At 44.4% G+C, this 23,216-nt stretch overlaps 6 protein-coding genes across 8 annotated transcripts; 3 read left to right on the forward strand and 3 right to left on the reverse strand.

Moving 5' to 3' along the window:
• Positions 1–592: 592 nt before the first annotated feature.
• Positions 593–9,869, reverse strand: LOC115633409 (pneumococcal serine-rich repeat protein). Its single transcript, XM_030530852.1, has 8 exons — positions 9,764–9,869; positions 9,388–9,660; positions 8,948–9,332; positions 8,513–8,885; positions 8,186–8,417; positions 4,176–8,126; positions 2,391–3,234; positions 593–1,270 (listed from the first exon to the last, which is right to left on the reverse strand). The coding sequence occupies exons 2-8, from the start codon at positions 9,431–9,433 to the stop codon at positions 1,165–1,167; spliced, it is 5,937 nt and encodes a 1,978-aa protein (XP_030386712.1). The 5' UTR covers positions 9,434–9,660; positions 9,764–9,869; the 3' UTR covers positions 593–1,164.
• A 676-nt stretch (positions 9,870–10,545) lies between these two features.
• LOC115633276 (la-related protein 7) lies at positions 10,546–12,868 on the forward strand. Its single transcript, XM_030530687.1, has 2 exons — positions 10,546–10,913; positions 10,980–12,868. The coding sequence occupies exons 1-2, from the start codon at positions 10,586–10,588 to the stop codon at positions 12,662–12,664; spliced, it is 2,013 nt and encodes a 670-aa protein (XP_030386547.1). The 5' UTR covers positions 10,546–10,585; the 3' UTR covers positions 12,665–12,868.
• A 276-nt stretch (positions 12,869–13,144) lies between these two features.
• Positions 13,145–14,243, reverse strand: LOC115633324 (TM2 domain-containing protein almondex). The gene has a single exon (XM_030530753.1). It carries the CDS (start codon positions 14,074–14,076, stop codon positions 13,255–13,257), a length of 822 nt encoding a protein of 273 aa, XP_030386613.1. The 5' UTR covers positions 14,077–14,243; the 3' UTR covers positions 13,145–13,254.
• LOC115633209 (decapping nuclease DXO homolog) lies at positions 13,192–16,012 on the forward strand. 3 transcript variants are annotated; one of them, XM_030530594.1, is made up of 5 exons: positions 13,192–13,307; positions 14,550–15,140; positions 15,210–15,348; positions 15,414–15,621; positions 15,694–16,012. In XM_030530594.1, the coding sequence occupies exons 2-5, from the start codon at positions 14,603–14,605 to the stop codon at positions 15,931–15,933; spliced, it is 1,125 nt and encodes a 374-aa protein (XP_030386454.1). In that variant the 5' UTR covers positions 13,192–13,307; positions 14,550–14,602; the 3' UTR covers positions 15,934–16,012. The 3 variants fall into 3 exon arrangements, with proteins under 3 accessions (XP_030386454.1, XP_030386452.1, XP_030386453.1); XM_030530592.1 differs by having other exon boundaries at positions 15,414–16,012; XM_030530593.1 differs by lacking the exon at positions 13,192–13,307 and adding an exon at positions 13,730–13,847 and having other exon boundaries at positions 15,414–16,012.
• A 52-nt stretch (positions 16,013–16,064) lies between these two features.
• LOC115633323 (rab-like protein 3) lies at positions 16,065–17,333 on the reverse strand. Its single transcript, XM_030530752.1, has 3 exons — positions 17,225–17,333; positions 16,657–17,154; positions 16,065–16,510 (listed from the first exon to the last, which is right to left on the reverse strand). The coding sequence occupies exons 1-3, from the start codon at positions 17,262–17,264 to the stop codon at positions 16,209–16,211; spliced, it is 840 nt and encodes a 279-aa protein (XP_030386612.1). The 5' UTR covers positions 17,265–17,333; the 3' UTR covers positions 16,065–16,208.
• Positions 17,334–20,359: 3,026 nt separating this feature from the next.
• LOC115633410 (probable ATP-dependent RNA helicase DDX43) lies at positions 20,360–23,101 on the forward strand. The gene is made up of 4 exons (XM_030530854.1): positions 20,360–20,890; positions 20,963–21,459; positions 22,077–22,712; positions 22,780–23,101. Exons 1-4 carry the CDS (start codon positions 20,396–20,398, stop codon positions 23,099–23,101), a joined length of 1,950 nt encoding a protein of 649 aa, XP_030386714.1. The 5' UTR covers positions 20,360–20,395.
• The last annotated feature ends 115 nt before the right edge of the window (positions 23,102–23,216 follow it).

Consider the following 23,216-nt stretch of genomic DNA (forward strand, 5'->3'; position numbering starts at 1 on the left):
CACTCTATCCATCAGGGATAGCATGAGTCCTACCTTCAGGCGGTATTATAATAAGTATAAAAAGTGAGAACGCCTTTAACGGGCAACTTTTTCGATCGGTGCATAAAATAATTAGGCGGACACTCCCCTTGAGCGAACCACTGTATCTGTTTTGCGCAGGGTTCGTAAAATGCGAGCACGACCCATTCGGACTCGCGGCTTCTGCAGGCCGGCGCGTACGACCCACGGGCTCTGCTGGCAGCGGCTCACTAATACCCGCGCCAGCATTGCTTATGGGTAGCAGCGGGTAGTGAGCACATTTGACGAACCCTGGTTTCGAGGGAATTTAAAGCATCTTTGTCATCTTGAGGTTGCAGCAAATTACAAGCCTATAACCCCCATAGACAGTGTGGAATAAGCCACGTTATATAGACGTGTACATAACTTATTAGTTAGAGTTAAATCACTGCTTATTAATTTCGACAGGAGTTCCGGATTAATAAAGATACAATACAGATAAGGTAATAAATATTTTGCGAGAAAAACAGTGACATTTCCTCGCCTATACTTTATTGAACTTAACTTTTATTTTGTTTAACCAATATACATTAATACGTACCTACAATACGCTCCACTTTTTTACAAGACCATTACAATTGTACAATATGAGAAGTATGTATGTATATCAGAAGTGTATTGCATAGTTGCGAGACACAAGGCTCTAAATAAATATATATATATGTATATACAAGTATATACGTATATAGTACAGGGTGGAACTCGATTAACTGAATTGCCAAAAAAAAGGAAGAAAAAGAAAACCGACTGTTTCTAATATTTCGATTATAGATGATTATAACGAACGTGTTATAAAAGAGATAGCGCTGATGGCAGTCGAAATGTGCATTAAAACCAAGCTCCTGTTCTCTACTAATTAATAAAAACTAAATACAAACTACTTATTAGTAAATGGGTCGAGTTCGATGTGGAACTGTTAAATTTCTGAGGAAAATGCTAGAGAACCTTGAAATGATGGCTATTGACTGCAAATTGAAAATTCTCTTCTTTAATAGACAGCGAATAGGAAACGTTACACGTGTAAACGATTCCCGATTATATTTTTGTGAGTGTGTGAGTGTTGACTGGGATTGGGAGGCGGAGTGGGGGAGTTTACTCGACTACGCTTTACGTTCCATGTAGATGTGAGAGTATAGATTCGATTTCGACGTCCACCATCATCTCATCTTCACCGGCTTGCTCGACGCCATCACCTTTTTTCGCAGGCGCATTGCTGCAGAGAGAAAAAGAGGCAGACAGATATTAAAGCTGCATTTTTGAATATAATATGTTAGTTGGTTAATCATTTATTTTATATTTAATTTATTTTGAAATGAGGAATGGAACTTAACGTAAATAAATGGCGTTTGTTTTAATCAAGTTTTCTGTGCTCGAGCTGGAATTAGAATTGAGGATCTAAACGAAAGACTGATTAACTGTTTAACTGTTTAAAGATAAAAACATTTATGTTAAGTGTTTTTTTTTTTTAAATTAAATTTTTGAGAACACAATCAAGTCTTGAGCTGGAGCTGGAATTAATATTGCGGATCTAAAAGAAAACCTGATTAATTGCGTAAAGATTAAAATATTTACGTTCAGAAACAACATTAATTGCTTGATGTAATTAAAGTTTCTGACACTGAACTCGTTCGTTGTGACACATTAAAGATAAAATATTTTAAAAACAATTAAAAGTTAGAAGTGCATTTTTTGCCGAAAATGTTTTCAACTAGTACTACAAGTATATTCAAACGTAAATTAATCATTAGGCCGCTTTATTTGATTAAAATATTATTAATATTTAAGCATTTATGCTTCGATCCTAATCTTCGATTGCGATCGTATTCTAGCAGACTGTTGGTTATAAACCCTTCCTTCATTAACAATTCGTAGGACTGTTCTTAGAGTAGTTTTTCTCCACAAGCTGGTTATTGCTGAGGTAGACTCCTCGGTCCAATTGTTTTCGGGTCATTCCTCCTATAATGATCTGACACATTTACTTTCGACATAACTATTTCTCTCCCTCTCTCTCCTTCTCTTTCTCTATTCGATAAAAGATGCCCTTTATATTTATCTCCGGGGAAGAGTCTGACCACTTACAGCTGTGAGTGGCAATCAAGTTTTCCCCCAGAGAGATTTTCCTTTTATCTTTCTATTTCTTTTATATTTCTCTCTCTCTCTCTCTCTCCCTCTGCTCCTTACTTCATCTAATTAGCTCTTAAGCCCTCTAGGAAAAACGCAAAAGTCGTTGAAGGAGAATGCCTGATTATTATCAGTCGGAATGCTTTGTTCTCGATGATCACACAGTAATACGAGTTATAAGAAAAGGTAGTAATACTTTGGGATGAACTTACATGGCAGCCACTTCCATATCGGCCTCGTCACCATCGCTCTGCGTCGCCGTTTTGGCCAGTGGTGTCGAAGTGGCTGAGGGATTGCAGGCCTTCTCCAGTGAGGCGCTATTGCTGCTGAATCGTATAATTCGCTTCTTGGGTATATTGCGTATAATGCTTTTGGCGGCGCTAGCCGGCTGCGCCTCGTGAAGCGTTTGGGCCTGTATAATGCTCATCGTATGGACCTCATTGTCCATCATGACGCGCATTTGGTAATGCTTGAAATAGGCGGGTGGCATGCGGGGCATTGGATTGGATGGCTTGGGTCCATCGTCGGCATAAGCAATATTTAGGATTTTGGACTCTTGACTGGCGGCCAGACTCATGCCCAGCTCGTATTCGTTGCTGCCACCACCATCCATATTGTTGTCATCGCTATTGTTGTTCATAATGCTGTTGTTTTTGGTGTCGCTATTGTTTTTATTGTTGTTGTTGTTGCTGCTGCTGCTACTGTTGGTCGCTGGAGCAACCGCAGATTCTGCTTCGTTTGTCAGCTCCGGCGATGGCTGCGTGGTCTGCGCCTCCGCCACGGCAACGAGTGGGGGTGGAGTCGCCACTAAATGTGACGGCTGAGGCTCAATGCGTGCCTCGGCGCGTTTTTTGGCAGGTTTTTTGGTCACTTTCGCACTAGATTTTGTTGCTGCTGCTGTTGCTGCTGCTGTTGTTGTTGCTGTTGTGGCTTCGTCCAAGGATTTCATCTCCTGCTGCTGCTGCTCAAGGCTCTGCTGCGTTCCACCGTCGTTTCGCTTGGAAGTCACTGTATTGGCCTTTGACTCCGCCTGTCTCGCATCATCTAGCAAGGGCGCTACAAAAAGCAAAGTACAGATTTGTCAGGGATATACTTGTACTTAGTATTGAGTAATAATGCCTCTTCAAAGTATTTCGATCTGAAACAATATCGTTTTTCCAAGAATTCTCACTGACTACAAATGGGAAGCCAGACAGACAGTCGGATAGATGTGTATAGCCTTATATCTTTATAGAATCATCCTAGTACCTATATAGCGTCTGTCACGCCTCCTTCTTGCTTTTAGAAAGATCGGCCCAAACGCCCGAGGGCAATATGTTTCTCAACTAGATCAGTTGCTTCTGATAGACCTTGGTACCATACTCCGAATGTGAAGCCAAAGAAACAGACAGACAGCAGGATAACCGTATTATATATAGCTTTATATTAATATAGAATCTTCCGACTATGCAGATTTATGTACCATTATAGATCCGCCCAAGGGCAATGTAACCATTTCCGAGGGAAATATGTTGTCATATCCTGTACCCGCAGATCCGACCTCATAAAGTACATGCATATATTCTTAATCAGCGTGACAAGATGAATCGATAAGGTCATGTCCGTCCGTCTGGATGAACGCCTGCATTTCGGAGACGGTTGAGTCCAGATTCTATAAACTTCGTATGCAGACTCTTCTCATATCCAGACAGCACGAGTTATTTCATTTTTTTTAGATTAGGTTCCCCCACTGTTTGGGCCGAGTTTCTTCTCATAAACCTAGGTACCATGGTTTTTTGATTTCTTGATGGTTTAAATTTTGATTCAAAATCGAGTGCAATACAAATGTTGACTTATAGTAAGCAATAATCATACATTGCTGAATTTCCGTCTCTTTTCAGAATGGATTGGGTTTTGGATTTTTGATTGCATTCAACTGTACTTGAGATTTATAGCTTATTATATATGTAGTTTTCTATGGCCTTATGATGGATAGGATGTGGGGCAACTCTACTTACTCTGATTGTCGATGATGCGCGACGAGCGACGCGTGCTAATGGCACACACTCCCACTAGCTTCTTCGGGCGGCCACGGCGCTTCACTTTCTCGTTAGTTCCCTCCACAGCACTTTCGGTGATGGGCTCTGGTGGCAGAGCCGCTGGTGCCACAGTGGTGACTTGATCTTTTGGCGCCGGCTGCGTTTTAGATGGACGTTTCGTAGATGGACCCGGTTGCGCTGCAATCTCCACAACTTTGCGTGCGGTGGGAGCTTGCGTTGATGATTGTGCCATTATTTTGGTGCACTTTTCGAGCTTCTCTTTGGCCTTTTTCGCATCCAGTTGCTGCTTGCCTGTATTTTTGGTGGCAGCCAGATTTAAGGCGGTTAGTAAAGCAGCTCCATCACTGGCTGTGGGCATTAAAGTCGGCTGAGCTGATGGTGCAGCTGAGACCGGTGGCATCATTGCAGTTGGCTGTTTACTCAGCTTGGCGACCTCACGTATTGCGCTCATTTTTTTGCGTGCCAAGGCGGCTGCGGTTGGCTGCGCCAGTTGTTTCTTTTTGCCCTTCACCTCCGAGTTCTCCTCCTTGACTTTGTGCATCACCCGATCGCGTACCTCGGCTAGATTTTTACGTTGCATGCTCGCAGATTTTGCTGATTTGATGCTGGCAGGAACAGGAACGGGTTCGGGTATGGGATCGGCAGCTGGTACGACTGTAGGTACAGCTGGTGGCGCACCTATTGATTCGCCACTGGTATCGCTGGCCTTCGCCTCCTTGTTGGGTGTCAGCCAATTGCGCAGCGGATAGCGTACTTCGCCGTCCTGACTCACCAGCTGCGCGGGCTGCTGATCAATGGAGAGGGGCGTGGGGTGGAGGCGCTCATCGAGTGCACCGACTCGAAGCCATTCCTCATCCTCAGCGCTACTGATGTCCGAAAGAATTTGTGGATCTAAGAGTACGGCTGCCGGCTTCTCCGTCTTGCTGCTTGAGTCCGAATTGGATGAGGAGCTGGAGGATGAGGAACTCGAGGAGGATGAAGATGAAGATGACGAGGAACTCGATGACGATGATGAGGAGGAACTTTCTTCCACTTGCGCTATTGCATCGGGCAAACCAGCAACCAATTTGTAATGCGGATCGATGGGCACTTCTGTGGAGGCAGCAAAGGCGGCGGCGCTCTCCATGCTGTCCACCGCTTCGCTGCCGAAGGAGCGAACACGACGCAACACAGTCGGCTCCACCGGCACACGCTCGGCCGTCAGCTCGAAGCGGCCGCTGATTTGCTCGAAATGTGAGGACGACGACGGACCCGTCGTTGCCACCACCGACTCTGGTGGCTGCAACGCATATTGGGCATTGGTGTCCATGTTGTCCACCTCATCGGGCCGGTAATAGGAGCTGCCCGAGCTGTAGTCCGTCTTGGCGGCGCTGCGGGGTGTGCCTTGCAATAACCCAAAGGGTGTACCACGGATGCCCGGCGTTATAACACTTGAGAGGGGCGTATCGATGATGCTCTTCGTATCCGAGCCAAATAGAAATGAAGTGGAGGGCATGAATTTGGCGTAGGGTGTATCCATTGTTAGTAACATGTGTGTGGCGCCCGGCGTCGGTGGCACATGGGCGCCCAACAAATGCGGCTCCTTGAAGGGCGTATCCAGCAGCAAAGCTATATTTGCGGTGCGCTTCTCCTGCTCGGCACTTAAATCCTTTAGGGAGCGACTGGTCGATGGTTGCGGTTGTGGCTGTGCTGTGGCTGCTGCTGTGGTTGGCTTCTCTGCCGCCTCGTCGGCTATTGTAGTTGCCGCCTCGGTGGCTTTTATAGTTGCCGTATCAGTGGCTGTTGTAGTTGCCGTCGCAGTGGCTATTATAGTTGTCTTCTCAGTGGCTGTTATAGTTGCCGTATGCGCCACCACAACGAGCTCTGCCGCCGTTTCTTTGGATGAAGACGACGCAGTTATAGTCTCAGTGATAGTTGTGGTGGTGGTTGTGGCGCCTGGTGCTGGCCTTGGCAATATCTTGCACACCTTTTGTGGTGTCGTTATTTTAATGTTGAACTCACCAGCAGCGGCAGCGGTTTTGGACTTCTTTTTCTTCTCCACAAGTGGGCTGGATTTGCTCTTTTTTGCACTCGGACTTTTGACAGTTTTAAGCGTTGTTTGCGTTACTTTTGCGTCCTGCGCCTCCTTCTTTACCTTTTCCTGTGGTGTCTTGGACTCTGGCTTTTTCTCAGCCACCTCATCAGCATCATCGTCCTCATCTTCAACATCTTCGTCATCCTCTAGCATGCTATTCACAAATGCTTTGGCCAGCTTTTGTTTTCTGCGCAAAGATGTGGAGAGCTTCGCCTTCTTGCTATTCATATTTGTCTGACGCGACTTGCGTGAACGTGAAACGGTCTTAACGGTTTCCAAGCGCTTTGAATTAATTTCCCGCAGACGCATTTCTAGATCGTGCTTGGAGGCGTGCATCTCACGTTGCCAGGCAGCCATTAGATCTTCGTTGTTACGCGATGCGGCTTTTACTGTTCCCTGATTCTCTTTGGAGGCCTCTGCGCTATCATCGTGTGCTTGATTCTCATTAGCCATTGGCTTCTCTTTGCTCTTATCCCTTTTCGTTGTAGACTTTATGGCTTTTGGCTCCACCTTGGGGTCTTGGTGGGTTCCGGCATCGTCCTCCGTTGTCGATTGGGAAATAATGCGCTTGCAGGCCTTGACAGCGGCCTGTCGCTTCTGTTTTCGTTTCGGCGTTTGTGGCATGGTGGTTGTAGTTCCCTTTGTTCCCTTTGTTGCCGTCGTCTGCGTCTTGTTGCCAATGACTGCCTTTATAACCGTCTGATTGCTGCTCTCCTCCATGGCAAAGAGCGGTGGCACACAGCCGTTGCTCTCATTGGCGCTTACATCGCCGCTGGATGTTGCGGCAAAGCCAGACAATACCTCCACATTGCTTATGATCGGCTTTTCTAGCTTTTGCTGGCTAGACGATTCTTTTCCATTTACAAGACTCAACTTTTCCCTTTCCTTGGAACGCTTTTGCTGCTGATCGCGACGTGTGGACAACGGCGTAGTTGTTTCGCCATTCCCATTCGCCTTCGGGGAGAAGTCGAGCGTACGCACATGGGAGGTACGTCTGCGTGGCGTGGAGAGGCTGCGAAAGGCCTTCAAATTGTTAATGCCTGATGTGGAGGGTGTGATGCGTTCGATTTGTATGCGCGAGGAGTCCAAAGAGGCGGGCACTGCACTGCACAGTTCGCCTACAGGGGCGATCAATGAATTGTCTTCCGTTGTTTTGTTCGTCGTGCGTAGTTGTTGGCCATTGTTGATCGTTGGCTGCTCCTCCGCTGCCGCAGCAAGCAGGACGACAGGTGGCACTGACGCTGGAGCGTTGACTGTGGATTGCGCGTCCATTGATAGCGACAGCGGCGGCGGTGGCGGCTGTTTCTGAGCGCTGTTGATGATAATGGAGTTCGGTGGCAGCTGATCAGCCGTCATTGTGATGGGTTCTGGCAGTGGAATCTCGACGTGGGAGACACAGCCATTGGCAAAAACATCGCCGCGCAGCTGCTGTGCCAGCCACTCATTGTTGATGAAGAACGGGAATTGGGAGAGCAGACCATCGTTTGATAAATACATGGGAAACGTCAATTGGCCGGTGGTGGTATCAATGCACACCTGGCCGGTGTTTGCATCCGTTAGCATGCCGTCGCCAAAATTAATGAGCTGCTCGCTGCTTAGACTGATGTTCGTCGAGTCCGTGCTGGCTGCCTGTTGCTTCTGCGCGCTCTCATTCGAGTTCAATACAATCAGTTTCGATATGGAAAAATTTGGATCCACCAGTGTGCCAACATTGAGATCTGCAGTATCCGCAACTGCTGAGGCCATTGCCGTGCGTATGATGAGTGGAGTTTGTGGCGGCGTTGGCTCTTTTTCCGGCACCACTGCAGCGGCTAAGTCGGTTGACGGACTGGGCTCTGGAAATTGGAAATTGTTATGATGTATTTTTAATTGTGTTTCTTGTGGCCCCACTTACCTGATGGGTCATCAATTGTTGTCTTGGACGACTCCCCGCCCACGACCTCCTGCAGTACTCTGTCAAAAGAGGGATCGTTCTCGGTTGCCTGCATGACGTTCTTTACTAAACCATTCAGCAGCGTCTCGGGATCAACGGTGTCGGGTGCAACATATGAGGTTAAAGCTAAATTTATGTTGTTCACAAACTTATCCTGGAAATCCTTATTGGATAATATGGCCTGACTAAGCACCTGGGAATAAATAAGAGTCATCTCTTTGTCTCACTCTTTCCTCTCTCTCTCTCTCTCTCTCTATCTCTCCCTTCATCCTTACTCTCTGAACTCACCGGCATTGTTTGCGGGGCGGGCACAACATGAAGTTTGTTGGCTGAATTGCGCGGCGTGGAATTCCGCGGTCTATGTACAAGCGGATCCGGCTGCTCGGCGCCATAATCCTCGCCATCTATGGTGCTAATGGTACTGGCATTGACATTCGGCAGACTACTGCTGCTGGTAGACGCCTCACTGCTGCGATCATCGCTGCTGTGCTGCTCTGCGTCGCCGGCATTCCCACTGGCGGCTGTCAAGTTAACTTTGTGCCGCTCCGTATTGCAAAAGAAATGCGGCAGCGTCAGACGCTTGCTGGCGCGGGCGGTAAGCAGCTCATTTTCCTCCAGGGAGGCATCAGGAGATAACGAGTCCTGCTGTTCATTGCATTTGCTGCAAGAACAGAGCATTAAACGTTAATATACAATGTGACAATGGGCACAATATTTACACACCTTCGTCGTCTTTTACGCTTCAAGCGTGAGGACAAGCCCACTGCTATTGCCGGCGCACAGCTGCCATTGACTGTGCTATGCTTTGTCGCTGCCGAGCCGCTGCCCGTACTGGTGTTGCGCTGTTCCAGCTTTAGCAGCTCCTCGACGCGCTCAGACAGTTTTAGCTGCTGTAGCTGTTGGCGTGCATCCAGCGGCTTATGGCGCACAGCATGCTCCACTATGCTAGTGATCTTCACATGCTCCCTGATGATCTCCTCCAGTCCGCCATTGAGAAAATTGTGCGTCACCAGTCCCTGTTTCAGGGCAATGAATTCGTGCTTCAGATGTGGCGAAGTGCGGCAGAAAGTGTTCGCCGCCCGCGTCAGGTGTTGATTGTTCAGATAGCCTATTCAATTATATTTTAGTGGACGCTATTTGGCTTGCATTTTTAGCCAACTTACCCAGCACCAGACGCGCTAGATCTGAGTGCAGCACAATGGACTCCATTTCCAACCAAAAAAAAAAATTCCGTCGCTTCCTTTGGAAGCGTTGCGTTTTCCGTTTAAAAAAAAATAACGAAATTGGCGTAGCGTTAGATTTGCGGCGCACGCAGCATTTGGCGAGGCTTCGTATTCTTTAGAATGCAACAACTCAACGATTTGTTATCGTTGTTGTGTTTAGATATATTAATTGCTCGTACAAATTACATATTTACACTGCTTGGCAAAATATTCCTTAAAGAAAACAACAACAATGAAAATAAACGCAAATTAAGTTTCGTTCTGTTCTCTCGATGGCAAGCGATGCCTTCGTTCTTACACACTGGACTCTACTTACTCGGTTTTTTTTTTCTTTCGTTCTTCTTCTGTCTGTCTATTCGCGTGTGTTTTCGCTTGCGCCGCAAACTAAGGTGTGTAACACAGAGAGCGCGATTAAAAGTATATTTGTCGCCAGTTGTATGCCTTTTTATTACAGTGATTAGAATTCTTCGTTTTATTTAGTCCACTTGGTTAATTGTATATCTGAAAAACGTAAATAAATTTTCTGAGTTCTACTGTACACATCTAATATGAACAGCATTTGTTTGCCGCCAAAATGTCAATCTCTTGAAATGTCCGCTGTTAACATTTTTATTCATATATGGCAGCCTCTGGTAAACAATTCTGTAAGCAAGGCTGCCACTGTATTGATTCGCGTCAATAGCGAAGCATTAAAACGTAAGTGAACAGAGCTGCCAGACCGTCGATGTTTGCAAAAAAATGATTTCTCTCGCATTAATAATATTCTGCGAAATTCAAAAATTAATAAACACATTTCATTATCTCAAACTCGTAGCAAAGCACTTATAAATAAGAAAATTAAATATATCGTCTAATAAAATATCAATGCCCTTGCATATTACAAATGTCCACATATTTTGATATAATTCATATATTTGTGGTATTATTCAAATGTTCTTCAACAGCAACATTAGTACATAAATTTTCACTGCTTTCAAGAAACACCAATTCATCGCAAACATAAAAAAAATCAAAAAGGTATCGATGCATCCTACTCAAAAATTGTTGAATGCTCAATGTATCGATGTTTTCTTTCATCCCTAATTGACTGTCTGTTTGCAAATTGGCTTTTGGGTGCTATTAAAGAATTTTTCGTATTATGGCTGCCAAAGTGTCTGCTGCCAAGTTGCCGGAGCTAAGCAAGATGCAGGCTTCCAACCCGGCCGAGCAGCTGGACGCCGCACAACCACCAACAGTTCCTGCTGCCAATGCCAATGTTGCCGCCATTGTCAGCGGAACCGGCTCCGAGGCTAATACCAATGCCGAGCAGAGTTCGCCGGGAAAAGGCAAACGGGAGGGTGGTGGTGGTGGACGCAAAAGAAAGCGTCATATTTACAATTCGATACGCGCTCAAATGGAGTTCTATTTTGGTGACTCGAATCTAAGCAAGGACCGCTTTCTGCGTCGCTATGTGGATCAGGATCCATGTAAGTTAAAACAATTATCTTAATTATATTATTGCTATTAATGTTATGAGTACCCCTTCATGTTAGACGTGCCACTGGACGTATTTCTATCGTTCAACAAAATTAAGGCACTTACACAGGATGTGGAGCAGATTGCCAAAGCGTTGTCCAATTCCCAGCTGCTGCAACTCGATGAGAGCGGCCAGAAAGTGCGTCGCAAGACAGCGCTGCCCGAGAATTTTGACGTGGCCGACAGAACACTGTATGTGGAGGCGCTGCCCGCAACTGCCAGCCACGAATGGCTAAAAAAAGTATTCAGTCGCTATGGACCGGTTGCTTATGTCTCCTTGCCCCATTTTCCATTGTCGCGCAAGATAAAAGAATTTGCCTTCATTGAGTTCGAACGCAAGGCGTCTGTGGAGAAGGCCATAAAGGCGTTTACTCAAATCCAGGGTGTGCTCTCCATGGAGCACACGGATCCTGCCAATCTGGCCAGCGTGCGTTCCTTTCAAAAACAACAGCAACAAGAACAGCAGCAGCAGAGTAAGAGCGGCGACGAATCCGAGCCAACTGCGACAACTACTCCAGCAGAGCCACAACGCAAAGGCGCTGTGAAGCGTGAAGGAAGCGGCGAAGAGAACGAGCCCGAGGTCGAGGCTGTGCCGACAAAGCGTATTAAGCTAGATACGAGTGAGGTGGCCGTTGATGAGGCTGATAATAGCAGTGATAGTCCATCGGAGCAAACCGGCTCCGAACCGGAATCGGATAATGACGATGAGAACGAAGATGAGGAGGACGGCGAGGCCGAAGCTAAAACTGCAGGTGACGGTGCGGCTGAAGAAGGTGGAGCCGAGTCTGGCGGAGAAAATTCCAAGAAACGTCGTCGCAAACGCAAGAAGAAGGCAGCCCAAGGCATACCTAATATAGATCCCACTGCATTTGAGCTGAAAGTGATGCCCAAACCCATCTGGAGCGGCTTGCGCAACAAATATCTTAATTTGCAGCGTCGCATGGTCAACGAGGCGAAGACTAAGTTATGGTTGCAAGGCCAACAGCAACACAATCCACAGCCGCAACAGAAGCGCACGCCCAAGGATCATGTTCAGCAATTGGCCGAATCGAAAGCCAACAACAGCGGTGCCAGCAGTGAAGGCCATGAAGAGAACGAGCCGCTCAGCGATAACGGTGATCCTGCCGCGCCTATACCGCCCAAGCGTCGCAAACGCAACAAACAGGGGGGCAATAGCGGCGGCGGTGGCGGCGTCCATAAAATGAATATGAACTTCTACGGTGCGGGCGGCAACGAAGCCGATGACAACAAATCCATGCCCAAGTCTGAGAATCAAGAGCAGGAGCGTACGCCACTCTTCAAATACGAGCCGGGCTTAATTGTTGAATGTATCTTACACGAACCCTGTACCAGCGTCAAGGAGTTCAAAGCTGACATGCGTCAGTACACGGACATCAAGTATACAGACATTAAGGAAGGCGCAGAGGTGGCCCATTTGCGTCTCTCCACGCCCCAGGCAGCCGAGGAGCTGGTACGCAAACTGAGCTGCGCTGAAATGAAGCTGAAGGTGTTGCGCGGACAGCCGGAGTCCAAATATTGGCGCAAAATCGAAGAGGATCGGGAGGCGAAGCTTAGCAAGCAGGTGCGTGTGAAGCAGAAGCGTGGACGCGAAAAAGTCGCCAAATTGCTGGCCAAGCACATCAAGTTCGATGATAACGAAGAGGAAGCCAACGATGCGGGCGTCGGTAGCGGCGATGCCTGAAAATGAGGCTACCGAATTGATTCCCGAGGGGAGGAGTAAAGCAGAGCTTTATTTATTTATCCAACAACCGGGGCGGGAAAGGGAAAACTCCATTTTAACTAAATTCCCTGCTCCTGCAGAATGTTAAGCCTGAGTATGACACATATACATACACAAACGTACAAACAACTGAGATATTATGAAAAATAAATAATATGTACAATATACCAATATAGTATTTATTTATCTTTCAGTTTGAGGACTGATTGGTATCAGCACCACTCCAGACATACAAAAACAACGATAATAAATAAAGAATCTTCTTAGAACACTTGGTGATGGGGAATTAAACATTATAGGCGAACAATTTAAAACACAATTTCTAGATACACAGACAATTATTGATCTATATGTATGTATGTAGTACATAGCTCTAAAAACCTAGCAACAATTATTTTTATAGCAGCCATGCACTGCATGAAATTTGAAATAGAAATAACGTTTTTTGGAATTGAAATACACAAACGTCAAACTTTTTATTTACAAAACATAAATATACAATTAAATTTTGCCTAGGGATTAGGCTTTACAGTCTTTAATCTAAACGATACTTAAATATAAAGGGAGCCATCGGCGGGTCCCAGATAATGCATGGATATGAGCAGTACATCGATAATTGTCCAAACGCCGAGGCCGCCAAAACTGAACAGCTTGCCAATGCCCTCTTGCCAGTGGCCTAAATAGAATCGGTCCGCTCCAAAGCCGCCCAGAGTTAGACTAATTAGGAGCGCCGTACTCCAACTATAGCCCTGCGTCCAATTGCATTTTAGGTTGCGCGTAAATGAGCGATTGCCCAGGCACAGAACATCCGGATAGACGGTGCAATTGGTGCGATAGTATTTGTCCGCTGCCGAGTTACAATTGGCGCGTTGGACGCAATTCTGCTGCCACATCTCCGCCTGATAGCAGTAGCGACAGACCATTTGGCGCTGGAACGAACGTTCGCCCTGGCATTGGACATTGTTGGCCACCTCGCAGGTGATGTTCACATCGCGGCCATAGAGACAGGAATGGTCGTAGGCACAGCGTATGCAGGGGAAGTGCAGGCGAGCACATGGCGTGTCCTTGTCCAGTGGACACAGGAAGTTGGTGCTGTTCTCGTTGCTGTTCGTTGTCGATTTGCTGAGCATGTTGCTGGGATTGGGTATGAAGGCTTCGTTGTCATTGTTATTATTATTATTGTTGTTGTTGTTATTGTTGCTGTTGTCCTTGCGCGGATGCAGTTGCTGATCACTCTTTGCATCCGCCAAATCCATCTGGTTGCCACCCGTTGCAGTCTCGCTGTTCCTAATGCCCGTCGACACGAATAGCACAATTAGTGCTACGGCCGAGCGCATATTGACAACAATGCATTTACGTTGTTGTCGTCTCATAATTGCAATATTTGCCCAAATCAAGCATAAGCTACAGTTGTTTTGTTGTTGTTTCTTCTTCTTATTTGTTTCTTTCTTAGCAATCAATGCGCGCAAGCACAGCCGATAGCAAAACTGTATCGGTTTTAATTAAGGAACTTGAGCGTTAATTCACACCATATATACATACATACACATATAGTATGCATATATGTATATGTATATACATATGCATTTTCACAGTCATTTTAAAAATCCAAGCGGACTGCTTTTAATTGCTTCTGCTTTTGTTTACTATTAAATCGTAGTTATAGCTGTAGTAGACATCTCGATAAATTTATGCTCAACAGATGGCAGGTAGTCCGCGGCCATCGGCGTTTTCGATTGTTTTGGAAGACCTTTTATCGATGCCCTAACTACACTGCCAGCGTTATTATTCGGCGGAAAAGCCGGTGGTTTACCATTAAATTTTTGTAATGTTTGGTGTAATTTAGGTGACAGAACTGCTTAAATATTGTGCGGTAGGGTTTTCCATTTTGAATTAATCATGAGCACTTATCTGAAAGTGCCCCTCGATAAATATAAGTGTGGGCAGGGAAGATCGGCGCCGCCGTTCCCTCAGTTCACAAAACCGGAACCGATCGGCTTCATGAGCATAAATGGAGATGCACGCGAGTATGGGAATGATGCAGGTCATCTGGGGTATTTTTGGCGAATACCCGAACCACCGCTTGATTTATCGGCAGGCATCGACCAGGTGCATCGTAAAGCCGTTGATCCGGAGTACTTCGATATACACATGTTTTGTAAGTTCATACAAAATCATCGAGAGTTGCTGCATCCAACTGAGTCTGGAGCTTTGAAATTGGACGCCGATTTTGTCACTTTCCGCGGCATTTTGCGTCTAATTATGTGCCTGCCATATGATAATAAAGAGCTCTGTTTGCGAGCTACACAGCTGAATGGCACCATTTATCTGTCCAAGTTGGAAACGGACGCTGATCGTGAGGACCGTGCGAAGATGACGCAGCACCATTTGAATATGTGCTCGTGGGGGTATAAATTTGAGCAATACTGTCTGTCCGGTAGGATATAAAGCAATCAATTTATATATTACAGAGGTACGCTTATTTATGGGTATATTTTCTAAATAGCCGAGCCAAATGTGGAGCCGACTACGAGTGTTCCAGTTAATGAGAACGATGAATTTAATTGCTTCTTTCGCACTAAATTGGGCGGACTGCGCGTAATATTTGGAGCCGAAATGGATGGCATAAAAAGCGACAAAAGCGTGTAAGTAACTCATAAAGCAACATCGTTCTGGGAATATTAATTTCATTTCCATTAACTTCTTGCAGAGATCTCAATGATCCGAAGGTGCTGGCTAACTTAAAGTTTGTTGAACTGAAAACCACGTCCGTAAATATGACACCCAAACAGTTGCGTACTTTCGATCGTTATAAATCGCTCAATTGGTGGGCTCAATCATTCCTAGTGGGCATCGAGAGCATTTTTGCGGGATTGCGCGATAACAATGGCATTGTGCATAATATTCGTGAATTTATAGTAAGTGATTTACCCAGGAATAAGTATTGGAGCCCTGCTTCCATGATGCTATTCCTGCAACATGTTCTGCAGGAGCTGAAAATGCTCATGGATATTATCAACGATCCCTATGCTGTCGTGCAGTTGGACTATAAGCCAGGATATTCCGGCATTAAGTATACTATTATAAGGAGATCGGATGAACCTCAGCGTACTCCTAATGGGCATAACGAGCTGAACAAAGTACATCGGTTTATTCCTGATTCGTATAGGAACCTTCTGAATGGCACACCGCTATCAGCCACTGCAACCAATCTAACCAACTCCGATTAGATATAAATAGCGTAATTCTCTTTAAGCAAATCAGTTGTAGAAATATCATATAACCAATATAGACACGATTAGTACCTAACTTTACGTGTACTTTCACTTCAAGTCATAGTCCACCTGGTTACAAGTGCCGGTTGCGACAATAATACTGCTACTAGTTTATTTGCTAACAACAAAAATTCAACTTTACACCAATAAATATATGTGTATTATAAGACGTTAACAAAAATATGTACGGTACATTTACTTAAGCTATATACATTGTTAGATATTGAATGTCATTTGAGATCTCCTGTCTCTAATAGCGGGCCATTGCTCTCTAAACCGATTTTACTTGTAGGCGCATATAACGAAAACTCTGGACTATTTGGCAATGATGCTGAGGTAGATGGGCCCCGCCGCCTGTCTGCTTGTTGTGTCATGCCTCCGTACACATGGGAGGCGGTAGAGCCAATGCTCTCTCTTTTCTCAATAACACAGTCGAAGAAGCGCGACAATTTTACAGCATCTGTGGTACCAGCGGCCAGGCTGCGAGTGTCTCGGCAATTCAGCCATATCTCCTCGGCCCCACATTTGTCAGCTAAAATTGTATAGAATAACATAATTAGAATAGATTGCATGTAATGAATGTGCAATAGACCTTTAATATAGCACTCTTGAAAGGAATTTGTTCAAACTATTTTTAAAAATGCTTTGAGACCAAAGGTTTGAGTTAATAATACCAACCAATGCCGCCCGCCTTCTTCACTGCCGTCTTGGGCTGTCGTCGCTCATCAACCAAATCCAGTTTGGTGCCAATCACCAGAATAGGCGTCTGTGTGGCGCCCAAAAACTCCTCCAAGTCGAAGCGCAAGTGCGCATCTGCCTGCCCATAGTTAGGCAATGGTGTTGTTGGTCGCGATGTCGCACGACACTTGTACGTGTCCTTGCCCTCCTTGTTCACAATCTCGAACAGCCATTCGAGGAGCTGCTCCTGCGACTTCACATTGGTGAGATCGTGCACGAGAATAATGCCGTGTACGCCTGTGTAGAAAATGCTGCGTGTGTTTTTGTGACTCAGCGAGCCGCCAATATCGAATAGTTCCACAAAGTAGGGACTCTGGCGTGCAGTGCCTTCCTTAAATTCGTGGATTTTCACCTGGATATTGCAGCCAACTGTCCAGCCGGGTCGCGTTAGCGACTCATTGTGGGCAATCAGATGTGTCAGGCAGGTCTTGCCGACGCCTTCAATATAAAACGGAGAATGGAAACATTTGCAGTGACGTTATTTGTGGGTTGGAAACCAAATATCTACCTGAATCGCCAACTATTACGATGCGAACACGATTGTTCATTGGCAATTGAATTATTTACTTGGCATAGCACAACAAAACAAAAACAACACAATGCGCAAGTGGTTGGTCACAAAACCGATAGAGCTGTGACGATAGCACACTATCGATATATATTGCCACGTACTCGATAGCAGTGCAAGGAACATGCCGCTAATTTTAAATCGCATTTTTAAATAGTTCAACAAATAAAGATGTTAGTTGCGAAGCTAAATGACATGTTATGAAATGTGTATTGCAATAAACTAAAAAACAGTATTAAGAAAAAGTTTAAATGGAAATGAATTTATCATATAGAAAAATGTAATAAAGTAACTTGCTTTTTGATGCCTTAATTTCTTTCTGACTTAAGCAAAAAATATTATTATTAAGTTGCTGGGAGAAGCAAAATTTAGCACCTATACCTGTACCTACTTCTTTAAATCCTTTGGCAATCAAGTAACTAATAAATGGTTGGCTTTGTTGGTTTATTTATTATACTATAATGTTGTTACTATCAATACATATTTAAAATAAATTTGCTTGGCGTATGGGTCAGACCAAGTTTGGTGTCCTTAGCTGTTAGGGCTTATAAGTTCTCGCACTTCATACAGCCGAATGAACAAACGTATAGACTGTTATTTATTTTGAGTACGCTTCAGGTATTTTTTGTGTTTAATAACTAAACGTATTTTAAATGATTAATTGGATTTCCTATAGGATGGTTTCGGTTTCTCTTCATTTATTTATAATATAAAATAATATGTATATTCGTTTTATGTTTTATTTGTTGTTCAAAGATAACACAAATTTATATTAAATGCTATGCATTCTTTCCTACATTCCTCAATCAGGTGATTTTTGCTTGATTTTCCCGTCGTCTGCTGACCGAAGACCTGTTTTATTTACTTATTATTATTATTTTTTTTTACTGTGCTGCTTGTCTTGGACCCATGGGCCTAGGCCTGAAATTGAATTCGTGACTGTGCCTCATGGGAGAAAATTTTTGTTTTAAAAGACATCTTTTGGAAATATGGTATGAATATTACGTTTTGTGTACTGCCTTATGATATTCTCAAGTTTCATTAAAATGAATGCGTAGATGATATAGAGATGCCATAGGAACGATCATTGAGCTTAGCACCAAAAACGGTGTTGCTTATAAAGATATTTGAATCAAATATTTAATGCTTCATTACAACTCTTGAAGTTTTATTAACATCGGTGCTCTACTACATATCATATATTTAGCTGCCGCAGGATTGTTTATTTTAGTTGTTAGGCTATAGCGGGGATAGGGTGGGTATAGAGTATTCGACATAACACCCTTTTTGTACAGATAAGTTATAAAACAAGTTACTGGAAAGACTTAATATTTAGCCAGTTGTTAGAAAGAAGATTCGAAAGCTCAAACTACTCGCATTAAACATTCAAATTCCCAGGCGAGTAAGAATTTATTTATGTTATTGTTTGGACAAACTTACTGTACATAAGTAATTCCTATATACATACTATACATACAAGTATGTACTTCTTGCATATGCAATTGATTTGTGTATCCGGTGCTGGAAATTGATAACAATAATCAACAGTTGTTGGTGCTGCTGCTGCTGCTGCTGTCGTTGTTGTTGCATGCCACCAAATGCAGCATGAATGAAATTTAAAAGCCATAAATCTTACGTTTTTATTTGAGCATACTCGTACAAGTATAGCATAGTAGTGTGCTCGGCGTGGCAATCAAATTAACTGAGCAGAAAGAACAGGAAGACAGACAAGCTCGTTGTAATACAGACTATTACTCGAGTATTTATTATGTCTTTGCCTCCCCATATCCAACAATGGAACAATTCGTGGCATCGCATCGCATCGCATCCCATGACGTTGCAACAATAATAAAAAAAAAACATTTTCAGCACGCGTCTATGACGAAATGTGCAACAAATGTCTGATGGCACCTGTCAGCCGTCAACGGCGGACTTCTAGTGTTGTGTCTGTCCTGCCGTCTTCGCAGCTTAATAGCTTAAATGGCTTGAAGCTGCTGCTTTTCCTGCTCCACATTGTCATCAGCATCAACACCTTGCCACCGGCAGCAGTGCTGCCCATTTGGCTGTTTCTCCCGCCAGCTTTGAAATACGTAAGAAGAGCGTAAAAGTCTTGTCAGTGGGCGCGTTCAGCAGGTCGTAGCGATTTGCGATCATCACTGAGAAAAAGACGTGAAAAGAACCAAACACATTTCTAAAATATCCAGAATTTCCATCATTTCCACATCCCGCAATTCCCAAAATTTTCCCGCAAACAGCCAGATTTGACGGCAAAAGACGGAATTGTTTGCCACTACTCTGCTAGTCCTATCTAAACCTTGCCATCAACAACTACCAAGGGTGTAGGCAGGGGGGGCAGAGGGCAACAATTTTTGCCATATAAAGTCGACCACACGTTCATTATTATGACACACTATTTCGCCTTAAAATGGATCTGAGTTGGATTTGTTGAAGTTTTGTCATTGATAAGTTATATGCATAAGTTATTTTTTAAATGCATCGTGCATTATTTAATCAAATTTGTAATTTTTTGGTGATTAACAAAATAAAACTTGAAGAATAATCATTATTTAATGAGTTTTATTTTTTGGGTCAAAAAAATAATGATTATTAGTTAAGATGAAAAGTAAAGTTCAAAATTAATCATTATATTGTGAATGAATGCATAAGATTAAATGATTATTTCATTGTTTTGTAATTTGTATAATAACACTTATAGTGATTACAGCCCTGGTTTTTTTCTTCAATGCACTCTCATCCTTTGACATTTTGTCCAGAGCTTCTGTCATTGTTATGACTTGTATGTTTCAAAAAATTAAAATTGCCACTGTCATTGTATATTGTGAGTTCAACTTGTGCGGTTTTCTTTGGAATTGATTTGAAATAAAAGAGTGCTTAATTCACATGCCAGTTTAAAACGATAATCATTTTTGAAACAGCAGCGTTAATTCTCCAAAATTTATTTGTGACTCGAGCCAGCCATTTTGGAAGAAATTTTTCTCGACATTTGCCGTCTTTCGCTTACGTCAGCAAAAGTAGACGAGAACGTGCTGGAACTTGATAACACATTCAAGAAGAAGCTATTGGAAATCAGTCGCAGAGACCGGAGTGAGCATGACGACTTTAAATTGGGATGATCCCAATTATGTTGACCCGGAGCCGCCCAAGAAATGTCCTTATGACCTTTTCAACGAGAAGTACAATAAACTTAGCTTGCGTGGGGGCGATGGTGACTCACGAGGCAATCGTAACGGCCATGGTCCTGTAAGAAATGATGGGGGGTCGAACAGAGGAGGATCTGGACGCTTTGGAGATAATCGTGTTCGCGAAGACTTTTGCGAGACAATTCATATCAGCAATGACATGGTGGACCGTGTGGTTGGGACCGGGGGATCGAACCTAACCTGTTTAGAAAACGTCTTCTGTGTACGCATTAAAATTGAGGTGAAAGTTTTGGGCTCTTCCATTGGCAATATAGGCGATGTTGGTAGGGAGATACGCGCCCTTGCAGATGGACGACCCAGTGGGGCGCTTTTTAGCTTGATGAGAGAATCTTATGAAAACAATGGTGGCAATCCACCACGGAAAGAGGATGACTTATACAAAGCGGTTCGTCAAGCAATTTAAAAATCAAATCATAATGAAACGAAAATAATTGTTTTTTATCATTAAATTCCTTAGGCAGCTGCGCGGGCGGCACGTTTGGCCAAATTGCCGCCGTTAACTAAGGACTTTTATAAAGAATGGCCGGAGGTGGCAAATTTGCTCCAGGCAGAGGTGGAGTGGCTTCGACGGGAAAACAAGATAACAGTATCTCATGTTTTTGAGAAACAATCGTCGGAATTGATTCCCAACCCTGTTTGGCGGTTTGATCAATGCTTTTCCGAGTACCCTGACCTATTACATGAGATTGAAAAGCAGCGTTTTCCCAAGCCAAGCCCAATACAGTCACAGGCTTGGCCCATACTCCTCAAGGGTCATGACCTAATTGGCATTGCTCAGACGGGCACGGGCAAAACGCTGGCGTTCTTGCTGCCGGGCCTGATACACACGGAATGTCAGAGCACCCCGCGTGGCCAAAGGGGCGGGGCAAATGTGCTAGTAATGGTGCCCACTCGTGAGTTAGCCTTGCAGATTGAAATGGAGGCGAAGAAATATTCCTTCCGCGGCATGAAAACGTGAGTAACTTTGTTGTCATGCCCTACATTATTATACCCTGTACCCGTAGTGTAAAAACGGCAGAAGGAAGCATCTGCGACCCCATAAAGAATGGCGAGAGAAATCGATCTAGACATGTCCGTCCGTCCGTCCATCTGTCTGTCTGTCTGTCCGTCTGTCTGTCTGGATGAACGCAAGGATGTCAGAAACTATAAAAGCTAGAATAACCAAAGTTGGTACCAAGATTCTTCTAGGTCCGAGAAAGGACGAGTTTATTTTATTTTTTTGAATTTCCCCCCCCCTTCCCCCGCTACAGAATTTCGTCAATACCGTCCACATTTCAAAAGCTACACTAACCAAACTTTGCACACATAATTTATACATACTTTTGTTTCAAATTTCATCGATGTCGGTTAATTCTAAGAAAAGTTATTAGCGAAACAAATTCTCGCCAGTACAACCCCCCAAACTGCAGCTACAAGTTCGCTCTTCTTCTTCCTCTTTTTGCTTCTGCTATGGACGCATATAACTCAGTGACGGAAGTTTGTCTGGGTACAGGGTATTTCACTGTCGGGCTTGCTCGACTGTAGCTTTCTCTCTTGTTCTGACTTTATTGTAATTCGTCTAATTTTGTCAGCGTTTGCGTCTACGGTGGAGGAGATCGTCAGCTACAAATTTCGGATGTAGAACGAGGTGCGGAAGTAATAGTTTGTACACCGGGACGCCTGAACGATTTGATTAGGGCAAATGTTATCGACATATCATCCGTTACGTATCTAGTGTTGGATGAGGCCGATCGCATGCTCGATTTGGGCTTTGAGCGACAGATTCGAAACGTGCTTATGGATATACGTCCAGATCGACAGACGATTATGACCTCGGCCACCTGGCCGCCAGGCGTGCACCGTCTCGCCCAAAGGTACATGACAAATCCCATACAGGTGTGCGTGGGATCACTAGATCCGGCTGCCACGCATTCGGTGAAGCAGCTAATCGAAATGGTCGAGGACGACAAAGAAAAAGACTCCAAGCTCTTGTCGTTTATCAAAAGCATGAAACGAAGCGACAAAGTAATCATTTTTTGCGGCCGCAAGGGACGTGTTGATGATTTGGCATATGATCTCATGGTAAATCACTTTTACAACCGGAGCATTCACGGCGGTATTGATCAAGGTGATCGCGAGGTGGCTATTGGCGATATCAAGTCCGGCGTAGTTCAAATTTTGATTGCCACCGATGTGGCTTCGCGTGGTCTGGATATTGAGGACATAACGTGAGCTCCAAAAACTAATATTACTATTATTATTACTATTATTTGTTCAATTCATTTGTTGTTTCAGCTATGTTTTAAACTACGATTTGCCCAAAAATATCGAGGACTATGTGCATCGTGTTGGACGAACAGGCCGCGCCGGGCGCATGGGCACCTCGATTAGCTTTATAACGCGCGAAGACTGGGCCATGGCCAATGATCTGATTAAAATCATGGAGGAAGCCAAGCAGGAAGTGCCGGAGGAATTGCGAAAAATGGCGGAGCGTTTCAATGCAATGAAACAACGTTGTGCTGGTCGCGGCGGTGGGGGAGCTGCTCGTGGTCGTGGTCGTGGTCGCGGTCGCGGACTTGGCCGTAGCCTCTATAGTCGTGGCTTCCGCTGTTATTAAAAATAATTTCAAATGCAATTTTTAGTGTGTCCTAATACACGAAACACAAAACACAAGCTACATGTATTCTAATTAGGCTATTACTATAGTTAGTCTAAATCGCATTTGGTCTCTT

The sequence above is a fragment of the Scaptodrosophila lebanonensis genome, unplaced genomic scaffold, assembly GCF_003285725.1.
Source record: "Scaptodrosophila lebanonensis strain 11010-0011.00,11010-0021.00 unplaced genomic scaffold, SlebRS2 tig00001418-arrow-arrow-pilon, whole genome shotgun sequence".
NCBI lineage: Eukaryota > Metazoa > Arthropoda > Insecta > Diptera > Drosophilidae > Scaptodrosophila > Scaptodrosophila lebanonensis.